This window comes from Penicillium daleae, assembly GCF_028827525.1.
Source record: "Penicillium daleae strain IBT 16125 chromosome Unknown utg000008l_segment0_segment0, whole genome shotgun sequence".
Taxonomy (NCBI): Eukaryota; Fungi; Ascomycota; class Eurotiomycetes; order Eurotiales; family Aspergillaceae; genus Penicillium; species Penicillium daleae.
This window is the reverse complement of record NW_026623156.1, coordinates 4207383-4233293: the sequence shown is the minus strand read 5'-3', so window position 1 is coordinate 4233293 and position 25911 is coordinate 4207383. Positions and strand designations below refer to the sequence as shown.

At 52.2% G+C, this 25911-nt stretch overlaps 9 protein-coding genes across 9 annotated transcripts; 2 read left to right on the top strand and 7 right to left on the bottom strand.

The window, feature by feature from the left end:
- Positions 1-284: 284 nt before the first annotated feature.
- N7458_010065 (uncharacterized protein) lies at positions 285-1253 on the bottom strand (the record flags this gene model as incomplete). Its single annotated transcript, XM_056913447.1, has 2 exons — positions 285-972; positions 1096-1253. 2 exons carry the CDS (start codon positions 1251-1253, stop codon positions 285-287), a joined length of 846 nt encoding a protein of 281 aa, XP_056762296.1.
- A 2467-nt stretch (positions 1254-3720) lies between these two features.
- N7458_010064 (DUF3237 domain-containing protein) lies at positions 3721-5205 on the bottom strand (the record flags this gene model as incomplete). Its single annotated transcript, XM_056913446.1, has 5 exons — positions 3721-3749; positions 3807-4101; positions 4163-4483; positions 4553-5038; positions 5137-5205. 5 exons carry the CDS (start codon positions 5203-5205, stop codon positions 3721-3723), a joined length of 1200 nt encoding a protein of 399 aa, XP_056762295.1.
- A 1665-nt stretch (positions 5206-6870) lies between these two features.
- N7458_010063 (Rad21/Rec8 N terminal domain protein) lies at positions 6871-9130 on the bottom strand (the record flags this gene model as incomplete). The annotated part of the gene is made up of 6 exons (XM_056913445.1): positions 6871-8055; positions 8110-8572; positions 8635-8769; positions 8823-8963; positions 9019-9055; positions 9112-9130. The coding sequence occupies 6 exons, from the start codon at positions 9128-9130 to the stop codon at positions 6871-6873; spliced, it is 1980 nt and encodes a 659-aa protein (XP_056762294.1).
- A 1155-nt stretch (positions 9131-10285) lies between these two features.
- Positions 10286-13087, bottom strand: argEF (bifunctional acetylglutamate kinase/N-acetyl-gamma-glutamyl-phosphate reductase; the record flags this gene model as incomplete). The annotated part of the gene is made up of 3 exons (XM_056913444.1): positions 10286-10341; positions 10402-10642; positions 10697-13087. The coding sequence occupies 3 exons, from the start codon at positions 13085-13087 to the stop codon at positions 10286-10288; spliced, it is 2688 nt and encodes an 895-aa protein (XP_056762293.1).
- Positions 13088-14606: 1519 nt separating this feature from the next.
- On the bottom strand, positions 14607-15232 carry N7458_010061 (SNAP receptor SNC2; the record flags this gene model as incomplete). The annotated part of the gene is made up of 2 exons (XM_056913443.1): positions 14607-14933; positions 15122-15232. 2 exons carry the CDS (start codon positions 15230-15232, stop codon positions 14607-14609), a joined length of 438 nt encoding a protein of 145 aa, XP_056762292.1.
- A 1763-nt stretch (positions 15233-16995) lies between these two features.
- On the bottom strand, positions 16996-17310 carry N7458_010060 (uncharacterized protein; the record flags this gene model as incomplete). The annotated part of the gene is made up of 1 exon (XM_056913442.1): positions 16996-17310. The coding sequence occupies one exon, from the start codon at positions 17308-17310 to the stop codon at positions 16996-16998; it is 315 nt and encodes a 104-aa protein (XP_056762291.1).
- A 2736-nt stretch (positions 17311-20046) lies between these two features.
- N7458_010059 (uncharacterized protein) lies at positions 20047-22855 on the top strand (the record flags this gene model as incomplete). The annotated part of the gene is made up of 3 exons (XM_056913441.1): positions 20047-20407; positions 20463-22658; positions 22728-22855. 3 exons carry the CDS (start codon positions 20047-20049, stop codon positions 22853-22855), a joined length of 2685 nt encoding a protein of 894 aa, XP_056762290.1.
- An 838-nt stretch (positions 22856-23693) lies between these two features.
- N7458_010058 (DODA-type extradiol aromatic ring-opening family dioxygenase) lies at positions 23694-24981 on the top strand (the record flags this gene model as incomplete). Its single annotated transcript, XM_056913440.1, has 4 exons — positions 23694-23990; positions 24058-24239; positions 24289-24449; positions 24518-24981. The coding sequence occupies 4 exons, from the start codon at positions 23694-23696 to the stop codon at positions 24979-24981; spliced, it is 1104 nt and encodes a 367-aa protein (XP_056762289.1).
- Positions 24982-25175: 194 nt separating this feature from the next.
- N7458_010057 (L51/S25/CI-B8 domain-containing protein) lies at positions 25176-25699 on the bottom strand (the record flags this gene model as incomplete). Its single annotated transcript, XM_056913439.1, has 4 exons — positions 25176-25234; positions 25288-25320; positions 25410-25516; positions 25614-25699. The coding sequence occupies 4 exons, from the start codon at positions 25697-25699 to the stop codon at positions 25176-25178; spliced, it is 285 nt and encodes a 94-aa protein (XP_056762288.1).
- Between the last annotated feature and the right edge of the window lie 212 nt (positions 25700-25911).

The window sequence follows — 25911 nt, the reverse complement described above, 5'->3', positions numbered from 1 at the left end:
GAGGACCCTGCCAAGCCGCATTATCAGCCTCTAAGTTTAGGCTGCTCCTCGGCTAGGGGGTTTCTGCCTGGTTAAGCGGAGCGAAACGAGTCATGGAAGGAAGTGACGGCTTCAAGAAATGACAAGAGTAACGTTATTCGTGGGAAATCGGATTAAGATCAAGTTGCGGATTTTCTGGTCTGCGGGATCTGGCCCCCAAATCGAACGCTACATCATGAAGCTTGATTGCCTTGATGTTACAACCTCTGGATGAGTTCATCGCCATGAGCTTATACTAATACAAGTTAATTCTGGCAATTGGTGGTCCCCATTTTGAATTCAACTGGGCATCTCATCTCCAATTTGCGATTATGGGGCTTGCAGAAGCAATAACTGTGATTAACAGGTCTGGTCCAGTACCCACCACCACAACTCCAGAGTTCATGAATGCACTGAGAAACCTTCTCGTACCAGTTGATATGCTTGCCAATAGTCTTCGCCAAGATGTCGCAGCAAATCAAAAGTTTCCAGCAATAATTTAGGTATTTGACGAGTTCTTCCTTGTTGGAAGGATGAAAGGGGTCGTTTGGGATCGTAAGTCTTCGTTTTCCTTCGTAGCCCACAAAACGCATAACTCCGACGGCAAGCTCAACCGGGAGTCCCTTTGAGATTAGAATCGCCCGGACCAGGTACGCTTCCGCTATGCTTGGCTTGTCAATAGCCGATCTCTCAAGGCTCAAGAAACCATTGAACGGCCGTGTTCCCCATTTCCCAGCAGCTTTGGACAGGTGGCGATTGCTAAGGCCAACGAACAGACGATGCGGATAGTTCACGGCAAAGGTGTTACCGTGGGCAGGAATACATAGTGCAATGATATTTTGATAAGATTTGCTGTCGCGGTAGTCGTTGTCTTCGGTTTTGCCGGCTGCTGCGTCCCATATCTCTGGGAAACAATAAAGCACATTCAAGCATATGTACACTTTCAAGGCTGTTCTGTAAACCCGATCCCAAATAAATTTAGGACCCTGTATTAGTTAGAAACATCAAATACCAGATAATATGACTTCTACAAGGTCTTACAAAGATATATTCGGTTTTCCGTGCACTAAAGCACACTTCTGGATGAGCACGGAGTCGAGAACCGTATCAATCTCCTCGTAGATCAACAAAAACTTGACAAGATGAAAAGAGATATAACCCTTTTTCTCGTGCGCAAAGGAGTCCCAGTCATATCTAGCGACCCCGTCCTTTTTCGGAATAAGAAACGAAGACATAAGTCTGTTCTGTTCAGGGATCAACGTGCACTGACAATAATCAATGCCGACTCATCCATTTCGACAACAGTTAACATTACAACCCCAACATTTCCCATGATAATCACGCCATTGACGAATAGCAGGGGTAATTCTCTTTACGACGGCCTCATCGAGGACAACATCTGAACTTTTGGGGGGCTCATATGTCTCGGGGTATTTCTGGCGCTCACGAATTGCATGATCCTCGATGGTTTTAGCGAACTCTCTTACGAATAAATTGAAATCTTTCTCCTGGCTAGGCTTCATGCATGGTTTCGGGTTTGCGGCTTTGCACTTGCACGAACCCCGTGGAACCCAACGTGGATTTTTGTTAGGAGATACCATGGGATATTGTCAGGCTGGTGCGCGTGGATGGGATGTAGGAGAAAGAGAAAGATACAGTCATGAGTGTTGTCGGAATTATTAATCTAGTGAAATAAGTCGTGATATCAGTGCTGCCTCATCTGGGACCTATCCTGGTAGATATGCCGCGACTTAAAACGGAAGAAACGTCAATTGCTATCATCGAGAGGAAACCGCTGCACCCTCGGTGATACCTAAGTACCTAAGGTTTATTGAATAATATCAGGTAATTAATTGGTTTTGGCTCTCATGAAGACTCTACATACCGAAAACAACCGTTCCATTCATGTCTTTCTGTCGGTTGCGTATAGGGCGACTATATTTGTACTGTACGTAATGAATAACTTTATAGATTTAATTCTCGAATCACCACACATCGAAGCTGGTAAGATGGCCGAGTTGGTCTAAGGCGTCAGGTTAAGGTCCACCTTAGCATAAATTCCTGATCTCGTTTACGGGGCGTGAGTTCGAATCTCACTCTTATCACTCATATTCTTTTTTTCTCCATATTCTCCCTCCGCGTGGGGGATCATTTTTGAAGGAGGAATTACCTGAGTGAATGAATACTTTTAATGTATTGATGCTTCTGCCAGATTTCTTTTTGATCCAAAACACCTATTCAATATGTTCGAAATGTTCTATGATGCTTTTCTCCTCCATCATGCCCGCCCCTGGACAATATACCCTCCACGACCACCACCACACTACCCACCTGACGTTCGACGTCTCGAGTATCAATTGACAAAAAAGAGAAAACTTAACATATACTTTCTTCCAGATTGATAACCAAAAATTCCTTCTTTCCCGTTGCAGCGTAGCCCATCCCGTGAAACTCAATGCAGATCTGCGACCGGGACCCATACTCACAACCGCCAGAAATATATTTCAACTGTAGCAACACCTATGCAAACCCAGACACACAAAAATCAACAGCAACGCACCAAAATTCCATATTCCACAACACAAACACACCCCAAATCCCAACCTACACACCCAAATACCCCCAGGTAGTAAACCCTAGAAGTGTAAAAGTACGAAATCCCCCCCTCGTAAGCATACCAGATACGTGACACCTTACCCCCCGGCCCATACTGTACATCAAGACCAAGCGCCGTAAGGATAAGTATAACCAAAGTACTCTGTAGTATCTATCCCCCGTACTACCTTCTACGCCGAAGTCCCCGCCAGCCCAGGGGCAGCCGCGCGCCCGATTAGATAAACCAAAGCACAACGATCCGTGGGAAAGAGTTCGATACTTAGTTTACAAGCCCTGATACCCGTCCGCACATAGAAAACGTGGATAATGGATATAGGTTTGTACAAGCATGGCAGGTCTGTTTTTTTCAGTTCAAGCTAATAAGGTAGCTTCTTCATACATTATGTTTTTAGTTAGTAACTAATTTGTACTTTGTAAAGCCGGTCGGTATTAGTACTGCTGATCGGCCCTGTACTCTGCAGGTGGGTGGGGTAGATACCGAGTCCTGGTCCGGGGTAAAGTGCGGATTACAGGCTGCTGTACGCTGCCCGTTAGTTGGGTACGAAACGGAGTGTACTACAGTAAAACGGTGTTTTGGAGCCATCAAAATGGTAGTTTACTGTACGTGATTACACATGGACTAGACGACTAGACAAGTGGGTTAAGCTTATCCTAGCCAGAAACTACAGCAAGACAGACAAGGGAAATACCCAGAACGCAAAAAAGGGCCAAGACATTTAACCATACTATCTGTCAAGCAATACCTGGGGTCCCTTGCCCCGAACAAATCAGGCAATATTCAAATAAGACGTACATCAGAAAGAGATGGAGGGAGAAGAGATTTGCGGACTTGGCAAAAGACATAAAACGTCCGAACCAAAACATAGGCTGCAATCACCCACTCGAGGCAAGAGCCAGTGTCTCGCTAGCAGACTGGAAATACACGCTGCACCCGTACATAAAGCAGGAATCATTAGAGGACTGCGCCACAAAGAGAAAAAGCAACAAAGGACCAAGGACAACGGAACACCATTTTCCCATCACATAACACAAACAGACATCGCTTAAGAAACGGCAAAACAGCGGAGACAGCAATCCTGGGTTGATTTAGTTCACACGGAATGCATCGAAGATGACTATACAATTGTTAGTGAAATTTGCGCCTCGTGAATGAAATCTGTGAAGAGACCTACCTTCTTGCCCGCGGCGGCATCCACTGCCGACCCACATCAGGGTATTCAAGAATGTGTACCGCTCATCACCAGTCTCCATCGACAGGTTGATGCGATACTTGTAGCTGCTGGGGTTGATACCATCAGCCATGGCGGTGTCATTGACTTTCTCAAGAACATCTTTGGCTCCCGTGAGCCATCCCTCAGCACGGACAATCACATATGCAGGTGGCTCATCAGCAGTCTGCAGCATGTAGCTTGCGCGAAGGTTGGTAGTGTAGTCTTTGGTAACGATCTGGGTATCCTGTCCACCGGGCTGTTTTCCAACTAGGTAAGCATTGACATATTCGTTTCGGGGAGAATAAATGATAACTTACCAGAACGATGCCCTTGCCCCAACGTCCAGCCCACTGACCACCCAGGAACGAGACCCATTCCCGACCACCCCAGATGCTTTGACCAACAGTGACCTTGGGGTTCATCTTGATGCTCATGCGGAAGTCCAGCTCGAGTGTTGGGGCTGGGATCTGCAGTGACCGTGCGACATCACCCTCGGGGAAAGTGTGCAGCAGGTTGTTCGCGGGGATCGAGTCCTTCATCACACTGAGATAGGTGGGGCACTCGAGCAGGTGCTGGCGCTGACGACTGGTATTCTTGGCGCGGACTTGTTGGCAGTAGATGCACTGGACAGACAAGCACTGTGTTTCGTCATGTTAGATTGTCCATCCTGACCATAGTACTGATCTCCAACAATGGGGTGATCTTACCTTGTCCTCCTCCTTGGCGCGGAACTCGACAAAGGCCGCGTGCACATCGTCCAGCGGCGGCGCAGGTAAATTGGAGCCAGCGGTCTTAGACTTGGGCTTGGGGGTAGGACGCGACGGCACGGCGGATGGCGGCGCAGAGCCGGGGGGACCAGTTGGCGGGCCCGGGGTGGCCATGGGCGGACGGCTCAAGCTCTGCAGCGGGGTCTGCAACGGGGTGGCATGAGGGTTGACACCATTGGCCATCATGGTACCATTGGGAGTTGGCATAGTCGGGGGACCACCAGGGCCTGGAGTGGCCGTCGGGCCACTGGGGGTGCCGGGGTAGCCATTGGGAGGGCCGATGCCATTGGGAGCCTGAGAGGGTTGGTTTGGCTGGGGCGCGTTGGGGTGACCACGAAGACCGGGGCACTCGAGAAGATGCTGTTTCTGTCGCGAGGTATTCTTTGCACGAATCTGCTGGCAGTAGATACACTGGACGGAGAGGCACTAGATGGCAGAATGACCGAAACGGAGGGTCACGTATGTTTAGTGACTGGTCGTGTTGTGGTGGGTTTGAAATATTACGAAATACGCAAGTCACACACCTTGTCATCTTCCTTGGCGCGGAACTCGACAAACGCCGCGTGCACTTCCTGGTCGACGGTTCGACCCATGATGGGGAGCAGAGGAGGTAGATCGAGGACCTCGAGAGAGGATGGAGAAAAGATCTTGGAGGATCGCGTGGGAACGCGATGGGCAGGAGGGTGTATTATTTTTTCGGGGAGGAGTTGGGAAGCTGACGATTGATGGTGGACGCGGGTGAGTGGGGGTGTTGAAAGACTGAAAAGTGGTTTCGAGGAGAGAAGGAGAGGGAGAGAGAGAAAGGGAAGAAATGGAAAGACCAAGACGAGATTACGCGGGACCGGGTTACGAGTATCGCGGCCTGCGTAATTTGGAGACCGGGCGTATTCCGGGTAATCGGTAATTTCACGTGTACCGAGTACCGACCGTCATACAACGAGAGGATACGACGCCTCCGCCGGAGGTCCTCATGAACTAAATGGGATGTTATCACCTATGCGGATCATTATCATCCTGATCCGTGTCAGGATCAATGAATGGTCTTCCCAATCCTCGAAATCTGTGATCTTCTCTTCTCTTTGCATGCCTAATCACGCCGAGTGGCCCCCAACGCGACGGGCTCATTAGGCCTCCCTACGACACAAAACACCCTGACCAATAGACGATTACGCGCATCGCACTGCCCCTCAACCAGACAGCGCGCAAAACCAAAGCGAAAGCTGATATCAATGTGAAACCATAAATCTAAGGCCTCCGAGATATACAAACACGATGTAAACTCACCAGTCCATCCAATTCCCCCCGAATCATCTGTCTAGCGAGTTCTCACGCCAAGCAAGCCATTTCCGACCAGGCGCACTCGGTTAGAAAGCGCCCTGGTCCGCACACCGGACAGCCTGATGAGAGAGAGGGCAAAGCAAAAAGAAGCGATAGGCCGCGTGAGTGCAATCCTTCAATGGAAGATAAGAAAATACATTGACGATCCCATAAATAGTCTACTTGGTAAATCAACGATCATTCCATCAAGGTCTACCGTCTCTTTGTTTTTCTATACTTCTCTCAGGCAGGTACAGTATTATTACCCTCCATACTAAAGGCCAGTGTATCGTTCCAAAGGTTTGCCCCCGTTCCTGTATCCCGTACGCGATACTGTCCACGTCCCGGTTCCTGGTAAGATTCGCAGTAATGCGACGCCGGTATCGTAGAGATCTATAGATCGTGCATACATTTAGTTCGATCATGCACGTTTCATCATTTAAATCATTTAAACTCGACTTGCCATTGAGCTCGTGTAGTGAGTGATAGCTATCCATTTGAAAAATATCTCAAATTGTCCATCTCCGCCCCTTGGCCTGCCCCCATGCTCCACAGTCACAAGGCTAAAAATAATCCACCAGCGCACCAGCACAGCACTACCACCATACTGCAGCTGGAGAGATACTTGGACTCCGTACCAGGAGCCATAGAAATAACGAAACGAACCCACGATCCCGATCTCGGCTTTGATCAGCGTCCGACTCCCCGAGATCTTATCAAGATCTCCCAGGCCACCAGGCAACCATAATCCCCCCCCGAGATGTCAGCACGAGAACGACATACCCTAGTTAAAGAGCATGGCATGTGAAAAGAATAAAAGTGTGCTCGACAACAAAAGCAAAAAGCAAAAAATAAAAAAGCAAGATCGCCACGAGATCACACGGCCCCGAAAAGCGTAAATCATCGACCGACCACGTCAGACGCGCTCTTGACACACGCCTTCACATTCCACCCCTAGCCATCATCCGCAGCGACACCTCACCATGCTGAAAACGAATGCCCCAACTGGAAGCTCCCAGATCAGTGCACGGCTCCTGCGACACCGCCAGAATACCCTTCGTCGCGAGCGTGAGCACATTCATAAATCCATGTGCGGCAACGGTGTGCGTGGTCTCGGTCGGCGGGAGTAGCGCCGAGAATGTAATGACACCTGGCTTGATAGAGGTGGATACCGTCTCGTCGAGCTTCATCTGGATGAAGTCGAAGAAGTTCAGACTCTCCGTGTCTAGCGTGGACGTGATGCGCTCGAGCATGGACTTGCGTCGCGCGGTGATCGTGCTAATATCTTCGTTGTCTGGGGCTAGCTCGCCCTCTAGGTATTGCGTGATATCTAACCCCTCGAGCTCGTCTAGATCATCGCCTACGTTGGGGATGGATAGGCTGCTGTGACGCTGGCGCCCGTCGGGATAGCCCCGTCCGGCCAGAGGGCTGGCGCTCGTGAGACGACCTCGGGGTCGAGCAGAGGAACCCGAGACGCTTCCGAAGCGCTGGCCTCGGATCGAGTCTTGGAGGGAGGCTGTGATGTTCCATGGCAATTGTGAGGACCGATCATCGTACACGCTGGACGGGGCGTGTCGACCGATTTCCACGTCGAGCGACTGTTTCTGTCCAGGCTGGCCGAGCGCTCGACGTGCCTGTTCTTCGTCATCGTTCTCATCGTCTTCAAGCTGGTGGCTGCCACTCTTTCCAGATAGCAGGCCGTATAGTTCGTCGCCCGCGTATTCCTTGAGCGGGCCATCTTCACGGTGTTTACCCAGTCCCATACCAACGGACCCAATACCCAGGCCAAAGACCCAAAAGGCCGCGTTCTTCTTTGCCAGAGTGGGCAATTTGTTCTGCTTTTTCTGCTTCATGGCCTGGGCCATATTGTCCGCGTACTCATCGTTCCACTTGGCCAAGTCTGTGTTGCGCAAGGTTGTACTATCGTCTGAGATGATGGGTTTGGCTTGTCGGATCCGCTGCTGGGCGCGTGCTTCCCCGGTACGCTGGATCTCCCCGTCTTCCATCAGACGGTCTCCCACGGAAAAAGCATTACTATTCTCAGCATCCTGTGGTCCAGATGGAGCGTTGACGTCCATTGCATCTTCCCCCGTCGGCAGCGGGATGTCTTCGTTGATGTCCATCAACTGTGTGAATTGTTAGTCATTCACACTCCATAGAAGACTGTAGGGGAGACTCACTGCGTCCCCTTGGATTCCTTCACCAGCAGCCCCATCCGGCTCTTTCGAATCCGGGCTAGCCTTCCTTCTTTTGCGGGGCGACAAATTGCTCATGTCGAATTCAATAATGTTACCATCCTCGTCGAATTCAAAGTCCGGCTGAAGCAGAATACCCTCATCCTCGAGGTCTCCCTGTGCCTCTCTACCGAAGAGTCCCCTTTTCTTTCCCGAGGTGATGTTATCCACATTCAGGTCCTGGCCATCGCCTTCTCTAATGAAATCGTCCGTCGGCAAATCAAGCTGGATGATCCCAACCTGGGAATTACCAGACCGGCTGGTAGCCGGGGAGGTGGTCCAGCTACTGGATCGCTGCGTCGAGCTGTCGTCAGTCGTCAAATCGAATAAGGCGAAGTTAATATCTAAACCAGGAAGCCCTGTCTCGGGTAGAAAGGTCGGGTCGTATGGGAGGATCAGATTGGTAGGCCTGAAAATGAAGTTAGAAACTGGCAGCAATATTCTCGTAGCCCGTCCAGTGGATCGACTCACATGGTCTTTCCTGCACTGGGATCCAGACCTCCGCCTGGCAGCTGCTTCAATATGGAAACCATCTTGTCACGCATCGTCTGCGCATCGAGTAGAGTATATCCGCACTGCTGGTCGTATACCCTCGACACTCCGAATCTAATCACAACGTGAGAAGGTGAGATTATATGACAAGCCGAGAATCAACTTACAGCAAGCTTCCCTGCAGTCGTAGAGCCATGGGGGCCTCAGGATTGACGATGACACTGCAAGCACCGGGGACATCCACGTCGAGGATGGCCTTGCGGTTGAGTCTTCGAGTAATCGACCGCGAGCCGAGAGTTGCGACGAGCCTGTCGCTGTTAGTGGGTTCGGTCTGGGGGTTGACGGTGTGAAGTTGATGCTCACCATATCGTGGCCACGCCGTGCTCTGGCGACGTGAGGACTACGCGAAGTACTTAATTTCAGACGCAGTTTTGTATTGGCCAGGTCACAACTCACTTTCATGGCTGTAGAACATGTTGAGGGAGCGTCAACACAGGGCGCGATGGCTACACGAATCGACGTGAAGCCCCGAAGTCGCTGACAGAGGTGCTGTGGAAGAAGTGAAATCTTCCTGGATTCGTGCGAAGACTTTCAGTTGGTCAAGAGAGCCTGGGACGAGGAGGGGATGTGGATGGGAAAGAGCATGGCAGGGTGAAGGAGAGGAGTTCTGGTTTGAAGGTGAGGAGATGGAGATGAGGGACAGCTCTGACAACGAAGGATGGACGCCAACGACACACCGCGATTGACAGTGGCCCTTTGCTGTGGCAGGATTATCCCCAACTGATAGTTCGCGACTATGGCAATCTCCTAGATCAAATCTTCCCTGTTTGGTGGTTGCTGCTCATTACATCTCTTGCGACCCCCGGGCTTCTCATGGCAATCAGATTACAGTGTTAATTATGGCGCTAAATTGTCGTTCTATGGACAAGAGCCCAGACAATGTTAGCAAAGAAAAGACTATATCTGTTCTTGCATGCCTATAAAGCTTCATACGTATCACTGAGTCGCAGCATTATCACTGAGCGAATTCATAATTTGATCGTCGAGATACTGGGCTTGACTGATGCAGATACAGTACAACCCAAAAATGAAAAAATACTTTTATGCTATGAAACTCTCGCATCGCATCTAAGGGACACGTACGGCATGAGTATAAAATCCAGAGTGCAAAGGAAAGGAGGCAAGGGAGGGAGGTAGAGGGAGGGAGGGATGGCGATATAAAAACAAAAAAAAACCGCAATCAAATGGAATCTAGAAACGAAAAAGGAACAAAAGGACAGACACCAAGATCCACGAAACTCTTTGATCGGGAAGGTAAGCATAAACAACAGGGCCTAGGAAAGAAACATCCATGGCGGGACGTGATAAATAGTATAATAGATCCAATAGAGGCAACCGACAACTTCCGTTACAAAGGCCCACAGGCCACAACAGCACAACATGACAAGATCCTTCAAAACCCATCCGTACAAAACAGCACACCATTGCGACCTTATAAGATGCACGCGGGGTATGAGACAAAGGTATGCGAGGATGACGCGCATAAGACGACCTCATAGCTTTATTTCGAGCTCAGAGGCCACGCCGATACCAACATCGGCGACAGATTGAGCTCATAGGGCGGAGGATTTTACTCCAGGGGAATGCCCTCGTACTCGGAGTAACCAAGTGCCAGGTTCATGTTTTCTGTTGGAAAGAGTTAGCTAAACATTTTCACATGAGAGAAGGGTATTGAAGGGTTCTTACGCAGGCACTGAGTAGCGGCACCCTTGAGCAGGTTGTCAATGGTGGCGCAGACAACAACACGCTTCCCGCTGGAGTGCACGGCGAAACCACCAATCTCAACGCCGTGACGGCCAGCAATGTCCTTGACGAGGGGAGCCTCGCCAGTGATCTTCACAAGCTTCTCACCAGCGTAGCGGTCCTGGTAGATGTTGCGAATGTCACGGGAGGTCATCTCCTTGTTCAGGGGAATGCTAATGGTGTGCTGGAGATATTGTCAGTGTATTGTCGAGGCCTGACTAGGTTCATTTAAACTTACGGAGATACCCTGGAACCAGACGGCAACGTGGGGGATGAAGGCAATGCTGGTACCCAGCTGAGCACTGATCTCCCGCTCGTGAATGTGATCCGTCAAGCTGTAGGGGATGATGTTGTTGGTGAGGAACTGCACGTCGTTCTTGGGGCTGGGCTTGGTGCCAGCACCGGAGTAGCCAGAGACACCGAAGGTGGTGGGCTGACCGCCAAGGAAGGGCACGAGGGGAGCAATGCCGAGCTGGGCAGCAGTGGCGTAGCAGCCGGGGTTGGCAATGCGAGTGGCACGGGCAATCTTAGATCGGTCGACGAGCTCGGGCAGACCGTAGGTCCAGTTGGAGTCGAAGCGGTAATCAGCACTCAGGTCAACGATGACGTTGCCCGTCTCGGAGCCCTGGTCGACGGCCTCGACGAAAGGCTTGCAAACACCGTTGGGGAGAGCCATCACCCAGCAGTCGATGTCGCCGTTGGCGGACATGCGGCGGACGTCCTCGGGGCTCAGGTTCTCGTAGATGATCTCACGCTTGTTATAGCCCTGGAGCTTCTTGCCGGCCAGCTCGCGAGAAGAGACGTGGCGAAGATCCATGTTGGGGTGGGCATTGATCAAGTTGATCAGAGCCTGACCAGTGTAACCACGGGCACCGATGAGGGCAACCTTGGAGGGCTGGGGGTTGGAGGCGTTCTTCTCACCAAGGGGAGGGTTGGGGTTGGTGGTGGAGTAGGCGCGGGCAGCGTTGACGGCAACGACCGGACGCTTCATGCGAGAAGAACGCAGGGCGTTGGCGGTGGAGGAGAAGGCACGCTTCTGCTCGACCGAGGCACCACTGGCCCCGAAGCCCTTGTTGATGTTGATGGCGGCCTGGTGAGCACGGTGAAGGCGGTGCTCCAGGTTGATGTCACCGAACATCTGGCGGCCGTGCTTGGTGAACTCCTGGACGAGCTGTTTGACCTCGTCGCCGTTCTCGGCACCATACCAGAACAGGACCTCGCCGTCGCGGCTGAGGCTGCCCTCAGCCTTGTCGAAGAACCAGGTCAAGTTCTCGTCGTCCTCCTTGACAGTCCAGGCCAGCTTGGGGAAGTCCTTCTTGAGGCTAGCAAACACATTGTCAGCCACGTTGGTCAACCAGCCCGACTTGGTGATGGTAAAGGTGGCCAGGTGGGCCATCAGAGAGCCCTCCTGGGGCGGCAGAACAACGGCCAGAGCGTCCATGGGATCATCATAGTAGACCTGGAAGTCACGCTCCTTCAGACCTTCGACGAAGCGGTCAACAACAGCACGAGCATCGAGACCCTCACGGTCACGAACCAGCACATCCTTCAGGCCCTGCAGGTCGCCGAACTCGGACAGAGAAGTCTGAACGTTGATCTTGTTGCCGCGGCGGATCAGGGTACCGGCACCGGAGTCGGTGAACAGCTCCTTCTGAAGATCGGCGGGGTGAATGATGGCAACGCTGGACGAGCGGGGCAGGTCGCTCAGGAGCTCCTTCATCTCCTTGATCTTCAGGCGAGTGCCGTGACGAACCCACCATTGGGTCATCAGGTGATCGTACTCCTCGTCGAGGTTGATGGCGGAGATCTTCTCACCGGTGTCACCGTTGAACAGACCACCCTTCTCGGCGAGATAGACAATCTTCAATGGCTGCAGAGCGCGGGCCAACTCACCAGCAGCCACATCGGCATTGACGTTGAGCACCTGACCATCGGGGGTCTCGGCCATAGAGGTGAGGATGGGCAGGCAGCCAGCAGCAATGGCCGACTCAATGGGCTTCTTATCCACGCCATTGATCTTACCCACCAGGTTATACTTGGGCTTGTCCAGGTAATCGGCAGAAAACACGCCAGCGGTGATGGGCCGAGCACGGACACCCATACGCTCCAGCTCCTCGACCAACTTCATGTTCTCCTCCAGGAACAGCTTGCGCGCCAGCGACAGAGTCTTGCCATCGGTGACCCGGATTCCATCCTCAAACTGCGGCTCAACACCGGCAGCCTCCAGCATGCGGTTGAGCTGGGGACCGGCACCGTGGACGACGATCGGGTACAGACCGACATGGTTCAGGAAAGCGAGGGCGGAGGACAGGGTCTGGAGGTGCTCGGTAATAATGGCACCGCCGACCTTGATGACGGCGAACTGCTGGGAGGAGACGGAGGTGAAGTGGGACAGATACTGCTGGACCTCGCGCTTGGAGCCGATGTTGCTCAGCAGTTGGACGACGGTGCTGCGGGTGGAGCTAGGCTGAGAGTCGGTCGCACGGGAGTAGGATCGGTCCTGACGGAGGGGAGTCGAAACGGCGCGGGCAACGACACCAGCTCGCAGAGGCGAGACAGAGTGCGGTGCGGAGAGCGATCGGAGGGGCTTGGTGGAAGCTCTCCGCACAGCGGAGCGAAGGGACAGCATCTTGGTCACCAACATGCGGCAGCTTCAATTGAGACGTCGCGGGTCGCCGGGGGAAACGTCCCCTTTATGTAGAAGCGGTTGAGAGGAGTGGAGAGAGGATGTGGGTGGGAAAAGCAGAGGAAGAGGAAGAGAGAAGAGAAGGTGGAGGGGAGGAGGAATGGAAGTCGGGGCGATAGTGTGACTAACAACCTCGCGAGATTTTACAGTCGGCCGGGCCTCGGAGTGGCCCACTCGCCCAATAAAACCAATGACGGGGGGGCCCAGGGCGGTGTCGCCAGTTGCAGAGCGATTTATTGTATGCCACCTATGATGGTTATTATTCCCCTCATAGAGACAATTGAATATACGAATCAGACCTGATAATACTATAGAGTCTAGCTTGAACAATTTTAAGCCACCTAGAATACAAGAATCGTCCACCTGAGCCCTTCTTACTCGGTAATCCATACCCGCATAGATCACGACTCTCTTTGCCGGATCCTCTTGTTCCGCTGGGACCACCGAAAAAAAAGTTAGACTGCGCACACCTCTTTTTCTCCTCTTCTTTCTCAGATCATGCTGGTCAAATCTCGGGACCTCTGAACGACTGAAAAGCCCACTATCCACACTCTGGGCGTCGGAGACTCCCTTACAACGTCATCCAGTTTCGGTCTAGTACCAGTTATCTGATCCTCTCCACGCTTCTTACTCGTCATCGCGCCCACGCCTCTATCCACTTCCTCCACCCTTCGTGTCTTAGTGTCTGTCTTTACCGGAGCCTACTGCGCTTCTTTCCGACGGCTCACGTACGAGAATTGCTTCCGCTGGCTTGATCGGATCCTCTATGCCCTACAGGTGGTCCGACTCCCGACTCGTGGTCCTTGCCAAGATATTCTGCAAGAAGCGGGCCACACCGCGAGTTGAATCCGCAATTGGAACTTGCGCGAGGCCTGATATGGGTTGTTTCGCCGATTAGAACAGGGAGGCTGGGTGCATAAGGGACCAACTGCGAGTCAATGAGCGCAATAAGTAAATACCAGGGACATGGTCAGACTAAAAGGTTCATGGAGACCTAAAGACAGTGTAAAAATGCCAAAGCGCAAAACAAGCAAGAACAAAACACACACTCGACATCGCAAATCGTACGGATCACATCAAGCAGGAGTCAAAAACACGGCATCGCAGCAGTATCATTTACATCTTCACCCGCCGCAGCATGGCAGAAGGAGGGGGGCTCTCTCGCATCCCAAATACAGTGGAACCCTGGGGATATCGAGGTCGCGTTTCATCGCAGGCACAAGAGAAATCAAGTCAAGTTGGTCATTCAGAACACGCCCAAAACAAAACAGCAGGAGGTATTAGCAGCTGGGAAGAAAACGACGGAGCTCCATGCCCTCTCAACGACAGTAAAAACCCGGTAAAGACAACTCAAGATCCTCCCATGATTCCCAATTCCAAACAAAAGCACAAAAATTCGTGGAGCGATGCAAGTGCTCGTTTAGTGGTATTTTACGGCAACTAGATCATTTAGGGAGCCAAGTTAGCGTTCCACTTTCGGTACGATCTGGGTCTTGTTCTCTCCTTTTCGTATTTCCTTCCCTCCTTTCCATCTATCCATTCCAAGGGTGAGGGTCTTACCAGGCACAATGATAACAACCAGAAGCACGACCACACAGATCGCCAGGCATACGCGCATCTTCATATCCTTCCACCACATCTGCTTGCGCACACGGTTGGCACCCCGACGGAAGCCCTGGGCTGATACGGCCAGGTTGTCGGTCTTGTCCTGCAGGGAGTCAAGGCGCTCACCGCGCTGGGAGACCTTGTTGATGTTCTCGCGCATCACACCGACAGTGTCGTCAATTTGCTGGAGGGAGGGAAGAAACTCGTGTTAGTTTCCGGTATTGCCACAGCTGCATATCGAGGGTGCCTCTTTCGGGGAGATCAGAGATCGACATGGTACCGCACGACATCCATACATGGAAGCGGCGATGCTTGTGTATCTCTGGCCCCATCGAGGGACACCTCGAAGGATGGAAAGGGGAGAAAACTAACCGCCTGCAATGCGGCCGTACGCTGATTGCCATTCTGTTGCGCGGAGGCGCCACCGGCAGCACCGCTGGAACCGGCGGGGATATAAGGGTCGTAGGGGGCTTCGGAAGACATCGTAAAGGGTGGAGCTAATGCGAAGGATCTTAGACAAGGGGTTGTGGAACGTCGTCGGAAGACTGGGCTACCTCGTGGGAGCAGTCAAGGTCGCTTTGTTTGGAAACAGGGGAACCAACGAAGCTGGTCGCCTGGGAGATGGTGATGGGAAAGAGATCGAGAGTGCGAGACGAGATTTCAACGGAGATCACTGGGATCGAGAGGAGAAGATAGTGCGAATAGAGAGGGAGGAGGGACGTGGTAGAGGTAGGTGTTGGGTGGGAGGAGTTGTGGCGTGGATGAACGCCTCTCGCTGACACTCCTCGTCCGCGCACGTGATCCCGGGGATAAAAGGGTAGCCTGCCAAGTCTTCTCTTCGTGGCAAGAGCACAATAATCGTTGAGGCTGCGTTTACTATGTACTGAAATTTGACCTGCTGATTGATTGGGTAGATCCAAAACCGAAAACCTGGATATCGAGCATTAGCTGCTGCACTTGAAGTTGCTGGAGGGGAAATGAAGGCCAATCTACTACAGACAACTACTGTTGCAAGACCTTGATGAGCGGATTTCTCTGTACCAAACGAGAGCACTACATTCGTGTAGATCTTCTTTGCAGTGTGATATTCTATGCCGATTCATCATTACTTTTCTACATCATTCGATCGGCTTGCTGATGACCTACTTGGCTGCCTACTCATGGTGGGCACCACGTACCCGCGAGTTACTGAAGGAACGGTCTATTCATAGTAACATGCTCCGAGGTGGCCTCAGGCAGAGCGGCAATGCTAAACCCGTGGACCCTTCTGCACTCCGGAACCCGACGGCCTGATTGCCGTTTGCCCCGAGATGCCCAGTTCAGCTAGGCATAAACCTCTGTGATATGGACAATGCAAATGTCGGAATGGTGGGAAGCGATCACACTTCCATCTGTTGGGTCATTTAGTGCGTACACACGATCATGTCGCCTCGTTGCCTTGAATTTGAGGCAACAAAGTGGTTACTACTGGGTCCTACTTTGGTTGACCTGGATATAGTTAGTAACGATTTGTCTTGCTAATTGACCAAAGAAGATGATATTTCGACGTATACATCTGCCGATTGATATTATTTGGATCTGTATCTCACCCCTGACTCTAGGATATTTCCCTCTCGCTCTACAGAGGTATCTTGGTCATCCGCCTTAAGGTGAGAAACGGCCCTAGTATCCAAAGACTTGCGCTATGGTGGGTATACAGCCATATTGAAACATATTCGCAAACCGTTTGAAAGGTATTGCGGCGAAGAATCTCAGGCTATAGACTTCAGTCTCCTCATCTTGGCATCCGTTGCGCTCTCTATTTTGCCCAAGCTTGAGTAATGGGATTAGCTGTAGAACATAAGATTAGTTTGGTTTCAACAAAGAATGAGAAAGTTTGTGGCTTTTTAGGATAATCATAGATTGGGGGAGCCTTGCTAGATCTGACGCCCTTTTAAAATGTCATGATATTGAAATATGACCCGGGGTCTCAGTAGTAAGAAGTAACTGCTACCAAACAAAATACCTCCTTCGCTTGAGCTCTTCTGAAGATCCGAAACCAATGCTTCCTCTTGTCCAGCTTCCATATTGTTTTCCAAGGTTTGGATCATTATTATGGGATCCGGCACGGGGCGTTCAAGACGCAAAATGTAAAGCCTAGTAAGTTGGAAGGTTTTCAAACAGTCGTATCGGTGCGAAAATGCATGTCTCAAGCAGGTATGGTTGAGAATAATGATCCCAAATGCACAGGCTTTCTTATGTCGAGCTTATGTGGAGGTGTCAGAGGAAGGAACGGGCTCTTTGGGTACAAGATCCCTGAGGCGTTCGAGGGTCTGCTGGACGTCCGCGAAGGACTTTCGAAGAAGGGCAACATCGTCTTGGATTTTGAGCAGATTTGTTTTCATGAGGTTCATCTTTGCCATCATGTCATTGAGGTCTTGCACCAGCTCGCTGCTCCAGCGCACGCCGTTTTCGTTGTTTCCGTCGGATGTACCCGCGCTCTCGTGGCTTGTGCCGTTGGTTGTGCCGTTGCTCGTTGGGTTTTGGGCTGTGGGCTCAGGTTGAGTAGAGGAGGATGCCATATCCGCTGTTTTGAAGGCGATATGCAGGAATCTTTGGATTGTCAGTTGGTGGAAGCGCTGATTGAGTGACTTGGTAGAGTTGCAAATGTGATTCCGGTGGTTGGGTGTTTGTATGAAGTAGAAAGATCGCGCGCAGGAGATAGTCAATCAGGTGCCAACTTGATGGAAACTCCCGGCATGAGTAGACAACGGACCTTCTGTGGTGAACAAACAAGCCCGTTTCATGAATCTTGCTATTGAATCCCGCAATGAAGAGCTACTTATATTGTCTTGTTGGGCTTGACGTGAAATATAATATCTCTTATATAGCAGGAGAGGCATCTTTTAACCACCTTGGAAAAAGATTCGAAAAGGTTTCCACTGAAAAATGTAGCATTGGGCCTTTGCGAGACTTTGGCGGGGTTTCGTGGAGCATATAAAAACTCGATCTCTCACTTCCAAATCTTGACTTTCCACCTTCCCTCACCACCCATCCTTTTCGCTCATACAGGCTTTACAGAAGACTCTTATCCCACATATCTCAACTACTACGAGACCCTGACTCGCCTGTGGAAGCTGAGCTATCAGCAACTTTGCGGGCGACTGTGTCCTGACTCTCTCCGAGCGAATGACCGTCCAAACAGTGAAGCTCGATGCGAAACTTCAGGAAGTGGACAACCAAATGTCCACCCACTACAAGCCAGCTGAGGAGAACTCCTTTGACAAAAACCTCATGTATTTTATCACTTGTCAAGTTATCAAGGTGGTCATATCCGTCGTCGGCTAATACGCGGAGGGCCATGCTACCTTAGGTTGATCATGCGGGCTTGGTGAGTGGCTGGTCGAGCAGGAGCTCAGAGCGGAGGTCTCGATCCCTTCGCGGAAGGGAAAGAGGTGAAATCAAAATGTTGGGCTTTCTCTATTGCAGATTATGAACATCCGTCGTGGGCTTTTGCAATTACACTTGATTGTCCAAAAAAAAAGGAACATCACAACTCCCTTTGTAAGTTTGCAAGTAGTGAAAGCATAAATCAATATATAGCTGCCATGCTAGAGTAGAGAATATTCCCTATGTATAGTTGAGGAGAGTGGACGCTATGTAATGGTTGTTGAAACAAGGAGAGTGCATAGATATGAAAGATTCCTGATAGGTTGACTGACAGTGCAGTTAAGCTCTCATGAACAGTGTTTGATACTAAAACCCGAGGGGAAATAACGTCCATACTGAGAAATGGACTCTACATGCTCTGTCTAATTCTCACTAATGTCTCTGCACGTCAGAGTGCGGTTCATTCGTTGCATGTTGGGTCTTCCTCGGACGTTGCTGAACCATAGTCCCATATATAATTGCTGCGATATATCTCCTCCTGGTACATGACGACCATCGAGAGATAACCGGACCATGGCATTGGAGCGGAACTCATAGCATCTAGCTGGAGACAAACTTGAACCAGTCTCTTTTGCTCGCTTCAGAGATTCGCCTTGAGACAGAAGGATAATGGAAGGGTGGAGCAGGTGTGGCTGTGGTTGATGTGGCTGTGATCATTTGTCTCGGAGGGCGTGGCTTCGAAAGGTATTCTGTTCCCCACAATTTGTATCCAGACTGTCTCTCCGCGTCCCTTTTGCTGTGTCTTTGTTTCAAACCCTGAAGGCATCCATGGTCGGATCTATTGCATGACCGACAATGCCAGACGATAACAGAAATCCCCGATCTGTGGAACGATAGAAACCCCTTTTGTTAGCCATCCCATGGATCAGATCAGCATGTAATTTCCCACTGTAAAGATCGCAATGACCACTCCAAATTGTAACAAGGCCTTCAAGGGCCAGGGCGCCGTTGGGCAGAAAATTTTCCTGGTCGTGGGTTCCCAGAAAAGAGTGGAGACGGACCACTAGCAAAGTGTAAAGTGGCATTGGGGGTTGCGGATTGGTGGACTGGACCCTAGGAATAGAATTGCATGAATGTATGAATCGATGCATCGTATGGAAGTCAAGAGCTGGTGCCAAGCAGGTCGGAAACACGTCTATAACGTCTGCTGAGACACCATATTTGGCCGCCTAAAAAGTGACGGGCTTGCATTGGCCCCATTTCTGCAAAGCCTTGCAACCTCTGGTGGTCTTGGAAGGCCCCCCTGATCGTCAGGTACCAGATCAGTATAACCGCGCGCCTTTGGCCTGGTCCCGTCTTGTCGTGCCAGTCAAGAGTCGAAAATGCCTGGATAGACTGAAGGCGGGTCTCATGTGTCGGGAATCCAGTAGGCAACCAAGCGAATCGCAGCCGTCGAGGCCCTTTGCGCCACAACGGGGAGAACAGACGAAGGGACATCAGTGGAGCGCAAATTGATGACGGCAGGGTGTTCCTGGGCCGGTGTGGGTCGGCTTTTTATTAAAGTGTGCTGGTCTCCTTCAAACTCCCTCGACCGCCCTGAACCCCCTCAAATCTCCCCTTCCCCGCGCCCTGCAATAAATCGCGGAGTTGAAGGTTGGACCTTTTTTTTCTGTGAGATCTGTTGAGGAGGCTTGGTTGATCGTGGTGAGTCGCACATTCTTGGCCTCGCACCTGATTTTTTCTGGCCGCTTAGGCACGTGGTTGTGCCCCGTGCGGAGAGGACGAAGTACGCTGGTGTGCGAATGCTGACCTCGTTTTCGACAGCGACTGGGATCCCTCCTTGCATGCGACCCTGACCGACCTGCGCGATCGCGAACTCCTGGCCGTCGACTCCGGTTGCACCTCTGTCTTGCCCGCACTCCGTAGTCATGGCATATCCGCAGCGACCGGCGCAGCGGCCGCCTCCTATGAGGCAGTATGACAACCAGACTCCGGTGTCGCCTGCCTCAGGGCCCGGGTATGCGCCTGATGCTGGGTATGGCGGTGGCTATGGAGAAGGAGGATATGACTACCCAGGCAATGGTGGTGGGGGAGGGTATGAAGATCCAGCATACAGTTACCAGGCTGGCCCTCCAGGAGCCCCGCCGTACGGCTCGCCGCAACAACCACGCTCGATGCGCCCGCCTCCTGGACCCGGCGCACCAGATGCCAGACGTCCTTCAGCGGGCTATGATGACCGACGCGGGTACCCTGGAGAACAACCCTCGGGATCAAGCCGGTCCCGACCTCGTAAGTCATGCCTCGGACCCTGTCTTCATATGCTCTGTTTTAACTAGGATATTAGCCGGTGGCCGACCACCTCCAGGTAATTTCGACAGTCCCTTTCCCGCTGTTCCTGGCGGGAGAGATCCTCGAGACCGACGTGGTCCTCCGCCTCGTGGAGGTCTAGAAAAAGGCATGGCTGCAATGGACATCAATGGTCGGGGTCCTCCACCTCGACCACACACATCCAACTCCAACGGACGGCGACCAGATATGCGACAACCGCCCCCACGAGGACCACCTCCGAGTCGCGGACGTGGGGGCTACCCTCCAGGCCCTTCTCGCGCAGCTAGCTCTGGGCGTATGGACCGGCCTGATCGAGCTTACATGGATCCCAATGGACCCCCCATGGGTCCACCGGGACGAAGCGCAACTATGCCTCTGTCGACGGGGCCGCCCATGTATCCTGGTCAATCGTCCTATCAAACCCCCGATTTTGCGTCCAGTCCCATGAGCGAGATGCCTCCAGCACGTCCCAATACCGCGGGTGGCATGCGACCTCCTCCCCACCCTGCCAACGAAATGAATGGTGGCCTCGGTGCTGGTCTAATGGTCCCCGCTGATCCAGGGAGCCGCATTTCTTATGCACCTAGAGAATTCCTGGATAGCTACTACGAGGGAAATGAGGACGAACCTGACATGCCCAACTTTGATGCAATGCCATCGCAACCAAGAGGCCCCATTGATGAGATGGGACTCGACACCCCAAAGCCGATACAAACACCTACTTCCCCCTCTTCCTCAGCTGGAGGCCAGTATGCTGCCTACACTCCCGATTCAAGCCAGGGCGCTCCGCGATCTCGGTCTCAGCCGGACCTTCGACAACAACCCACCGCTCCAAATCAGTTTGAAAATGCTGGCTTCCAGTTCGATATTCCCAACGAGGCACCCCCAATGCTAATGCATGGTGGTAACGGTGGGTACGCACCTAGCGGTTATGAAGATCCTGGATATTCCCCGAATGGCCATGCCCCGTATCAGAATCAAGGATATCCCATGGAGCAGCCGTCGCCCCATGACGAAAACCCAGATGCTCTTCCTCACCATCCGATGCCGGCACCATTCCGGCCAGGTCATGACCAAGGTGCTAAGCCAGCACCGGTTCGTCAATACGGTGGTGCTCCGACTGCTCCTCCCGCACCAGGTCCTGGCGCGGGACCTGGCCCGGCCGCGCCCCAATCCATGCCCCCAGACGAAATGGGACGCAAACCTGTCACACATGAGGAGCTTCAGCAGTTGCAGATGAAGGCGCGAGGCAACCCCAGTGATCAGAAGACGCAGCTTCTGCTCGCCAAGAAACTAGTCGAAGCGTCAACCGTCCTTGTGGCCGACAACAACCGTCTCGACCCCAGGATGAAAGCCAAGGCGAAAGAAAAGTACGTTATGGATGCGTACAAGATTGTGAAGAAACTTGTTTCCGTCGGATATCCGGATGCGCAGTTCTACCTGGCAGACTGTTACGGCGAGGGCCTGTTAGGATTGGAAGTCGACGCGAAGGAGGCATTTGCTTTGTACCAGTCTGCTGCCAAGGCAGGCCATGCCCAGTCCGCATACCGTGTAGCTGTCTGCTGCGAGATCGGCGCCGAAGAAGGTGGCGGCACCAAGCGCGACCCGTTCAAGGCCGTGCAATGGTACAAGCGCGCCGCATCGATGGGCGACACACCCGCCATGTACAAGATGGGCATGATCAACTTGAAGGGACTGCTCGGTCAAGCCCGGAGTCCGCGTGAGGGTGTCTCCTGGCTGAAGCGTGCTGCCGAGCGCGCCGATGAGGAAAACCCGCACGCGCTGCATGAATTGGCGCTCATGTACCAGAATGCCAGCGGCAACGACATCATCGTTCGCGATGAGGCATACGCCTCGCAGCTTTTCCACCAGGCTGCCGATCTGGGCTACAAGTTCTCGCAGTTCCGTCTCGGTACGGCGTACGAGTACGGCTTGTTGGGCTGCCCTGTGGACAACCGGACGAGTATTATCTGGTATACTCGTGCTGCCGCGCAGGGCGAGCACCAGAGTGAACTGGCTCTTAGTGGCTGGTATCTAACTGGGTCAGAGGGTATTCTTCAGCAGAATGATACCGAGGCGTATCTGTGGGCGCGGAAGGCCGCCACGGCTGGTCTTGCTAAAGCTGAATATGCGATGGGATACTTCACCGAGGTTGGCATCGGTGTTACAGCGAACTTGGAAGATGCGAAGCGATGGTACTGGCGTGCTGCGGGTAAGTGAAACATTCTGTCGGTACGAACCAAACAGGATCTCCCAGCTAATCTTTTTTCCTCCTCTTCAGCGCAAGGATTCCCCAAAGCCCGAGAGCGTCTGGAAGACCTCAAGAAAGGCGGTAGCCGCATGCAAAAGACACGTCTCTCTCGCTCTGCAGTCAACAAGCAGAGCGATGGAGACTGCATCGTCATGTAATTTTCTATCAATTCTATTGCCATGCTCTACTATCCCGACTTTCTCGACATCATTGTATGGAACTGGCTTCTGTTCATTCGCAGATTGGCATGCATGTATCTCCCTAATGACCACCGGCGCTTGATGTATTTCTTTTCCTGTCTTGATGTGATTGTGCCTTTTACACTTCTGCTAGTTTCAGTTGGACAGGGCTCTCTCATCTCGGGTTTGGACTGTACAATTCCCCCACTTCGTTAAGGCATTCTTCATTCTTCTACTTACTCCTCTATTGATCGAGTACATTGACATCCTTTTTGTCTCTCTCCTTGGTTTTGATTCTGCGCATACACACTCCCTTTGCTCTCTTTGGGGACAAAGCCATGACTGGTACGGAACGGACACGATCGATCGTCGTTAAGGGCGCGAACCCCCTGGGGCTAGGCCTGGTTGCATTTGCTTTGAATAGAATGGCCTCATACATGAACTACCCGCAATAACTCAGATTCTTATCCTTGAACATACCATATATCTTTCTATAACACCATTGTCTGCTTGCCTGGCGGGCCGCTTCTGAAGGTTGCCGCGCGGGTCCATTCCGCGCTTACACAGCAAGCGGATCGGCTTATGCATCGGCATCCCTGTACATCCGACGCGGGCTAAGTATTTCTAACGAACTCGCTCTTTGCGCGATAATCGTGCCATAAGCGAATAAGACCCCTTGCTAATCCAGGTATAACCTTAATAGCTCGGGCCTGATCGGATCCATTCATCTTTGGTAGCGGGGTTTCTGAACTGTATAAAACGCTTCTGCCGCCACCAGCGCCAGTACTGGCCACTTTCTGTCTCCGGATATACATATATGTCGCCGGAATCACGCAAGCAAAATACCCCACCAACAAACAATTCTGAGAGTCTTCACCTAAGCAATCGACGGCTCTTTCTTCTCTCGGTGGTAACTGTTCTCCTCGCTGCGCTGGGTACCCTTTTCTGGCGCGATACCGCCAACCTGTTCGTCTTTCGTCGATTCTTCGGATCGTCCTCGCGGGCTGCTAGCCCGTTAGTAGCTGGGTCGGTGCCTACGCCTGTATCGTCTTCAATTGCGGAGCAATCGGGGTCCAAGATGAAGACGCCTGTTTATTTTCTGAGCCATGGCGGGGTGAGTTTTGTCATATCGGGGTCGCTTCTGGTGTGATGGCTGGGTCTTTGTGCTGATACTGCTGTAGCCTAATATCATGTATGATGTGGAGCATCCGGCGTACAAGAAGCTGGGACAGATTGGACGTGAGATCACGACGAAGGTGAAACCACGCGCTGTGGTGGTGTTCTCGGCGCATTGGCAGGGTGGTCGGGATACTATCTATGTGAACACTGCCGAGAATACGGACCTAATTTATGAGTACGTCGTGTGAGCTTGGTGTACGAGACGATGGAGCGTGGCTAATAGAATTGCGCAGTTTCTATGGTTTCCCGGACCATTACTACAAGGAGAAGTATCCCAACGTGGGCAGCAAGGAAGTCTCGCATAACGTGCTCGATGCGCTCAAGGAAGCTGGTATCGAGGCGAAGGGTGTGAAGCGTGGTCTGGACCACGGCGTATGGGCGAGCTTCAAGTGCGGTACGTCTTACAGAGTACACTTGTACAAATACATACCACTACGCGGCTTGATACTAATGGCGAGGCAGCATTCGAGCCTGATTCGAACCCATTGAATGTCCCAGTCGTGCAGGTCTCCCTCTTCGATACCGAGGACCCGAATCAGCACTACCGCCTCGGCCAAGCCGTCTCCCGCCTGCGCGAAGAAAACATCTTAATCATTGTCTCTGGTATGGCCGTGCATAACCTGCGCGACCTGCGCTTTACGTTCGGTAACCCCCGCCCCATGCCGTACGCCGTCAGCTTCGACGAGGCCCTCAAGGATGCTGCGACGAAAGCACCAGCCGAGCGGGAGCAAGCTCTGACAGACCTTCTCAAGCGCCCGGATGCTCGCCAGGCTCACCCAACCTTTGATCACTTGCTACCCATCCACGTCGGAGCAGGCGCGGCAGATGAAGACGTGGGCAAGCGAATCTGGACGTTGCCGGAGGGCAGCATGAGCTGGGCGCAGTTCCGGTTCGGGGAGCTGAATAATGCTAGTACTTCGTTATAGCGGTAGTCAAGACAATTTTGAAATAGAATGCATAGCAACGCGTGAGAATGAGAATGAGAATAGGAATTGTTGCATTTTGATGAGATTCGATTTCATCTATAGGTACAAGGTACGTAGAACTTCGGGACGGGAAAATGCGCGACAAGAAGCATGGAAGGATGATGCGGGGGTGGATATACTGGGAGAGAAATTCGTTATGAAGTCTGCTTCACCAGGGTCGTGATGCGCTCTTCGATTTGCGAGTCGGACAGGCCTTTGCAAAGTCAGCGGAGGGCGTTGGGTCGATTCGCGTGTTTGGAGACTTACCGGAGAGGGCCTCTTGGGTCTCCTTGCCAAGCTCTGTATTCAGTGGATGAGATTGATTAGTTTCTCTCTGTCAAATTTGCGAATTGAGGATTTCACGCGGTGCGAATCGAGTGTTGGCGTACCGTATCTGGCAAAGACTCGCGGCTCGGTGCCGGAGGCCTCGCGCATCAGGATGGGAGTGTGCGGGTTGTGCTTCTTCATGGTAGGGTAGGCGCGGTTAAGGAAGGACCTGTGCAGACAGAAGCTTGTTAGCCAATTGCTCCCTGGATCGTTCGCAGATAGCCCATTAATGGCTAGGGGAATCGAGTCGGGCTGGTGGAACATGCCTTGTGGCAGCGCTCTGCTCGGAGGTCTGGCAGAAGAGGAAGCGGAGCTCCTTCAGGCCCTTGGAGAAGACGTATTTGCCCGACATGGTGAATGGCAGTCAGGAGGTATTCGAGAGAGGGAGAGTGTCGAGGCCGAGGGGTATCACGAAGCAGGACGAGGCCGGAGGTGCATTATTCACGGCGGCGGTGATTCGCCCAGCAAAGAGAGACTGCCGCTAGCCCTATTTGGGTTAACGTGTAATGCTTACCTCAGCCGGAAGGGAGTGTCTGCGTGAGATGAAAGACGAGGAAGAGACGG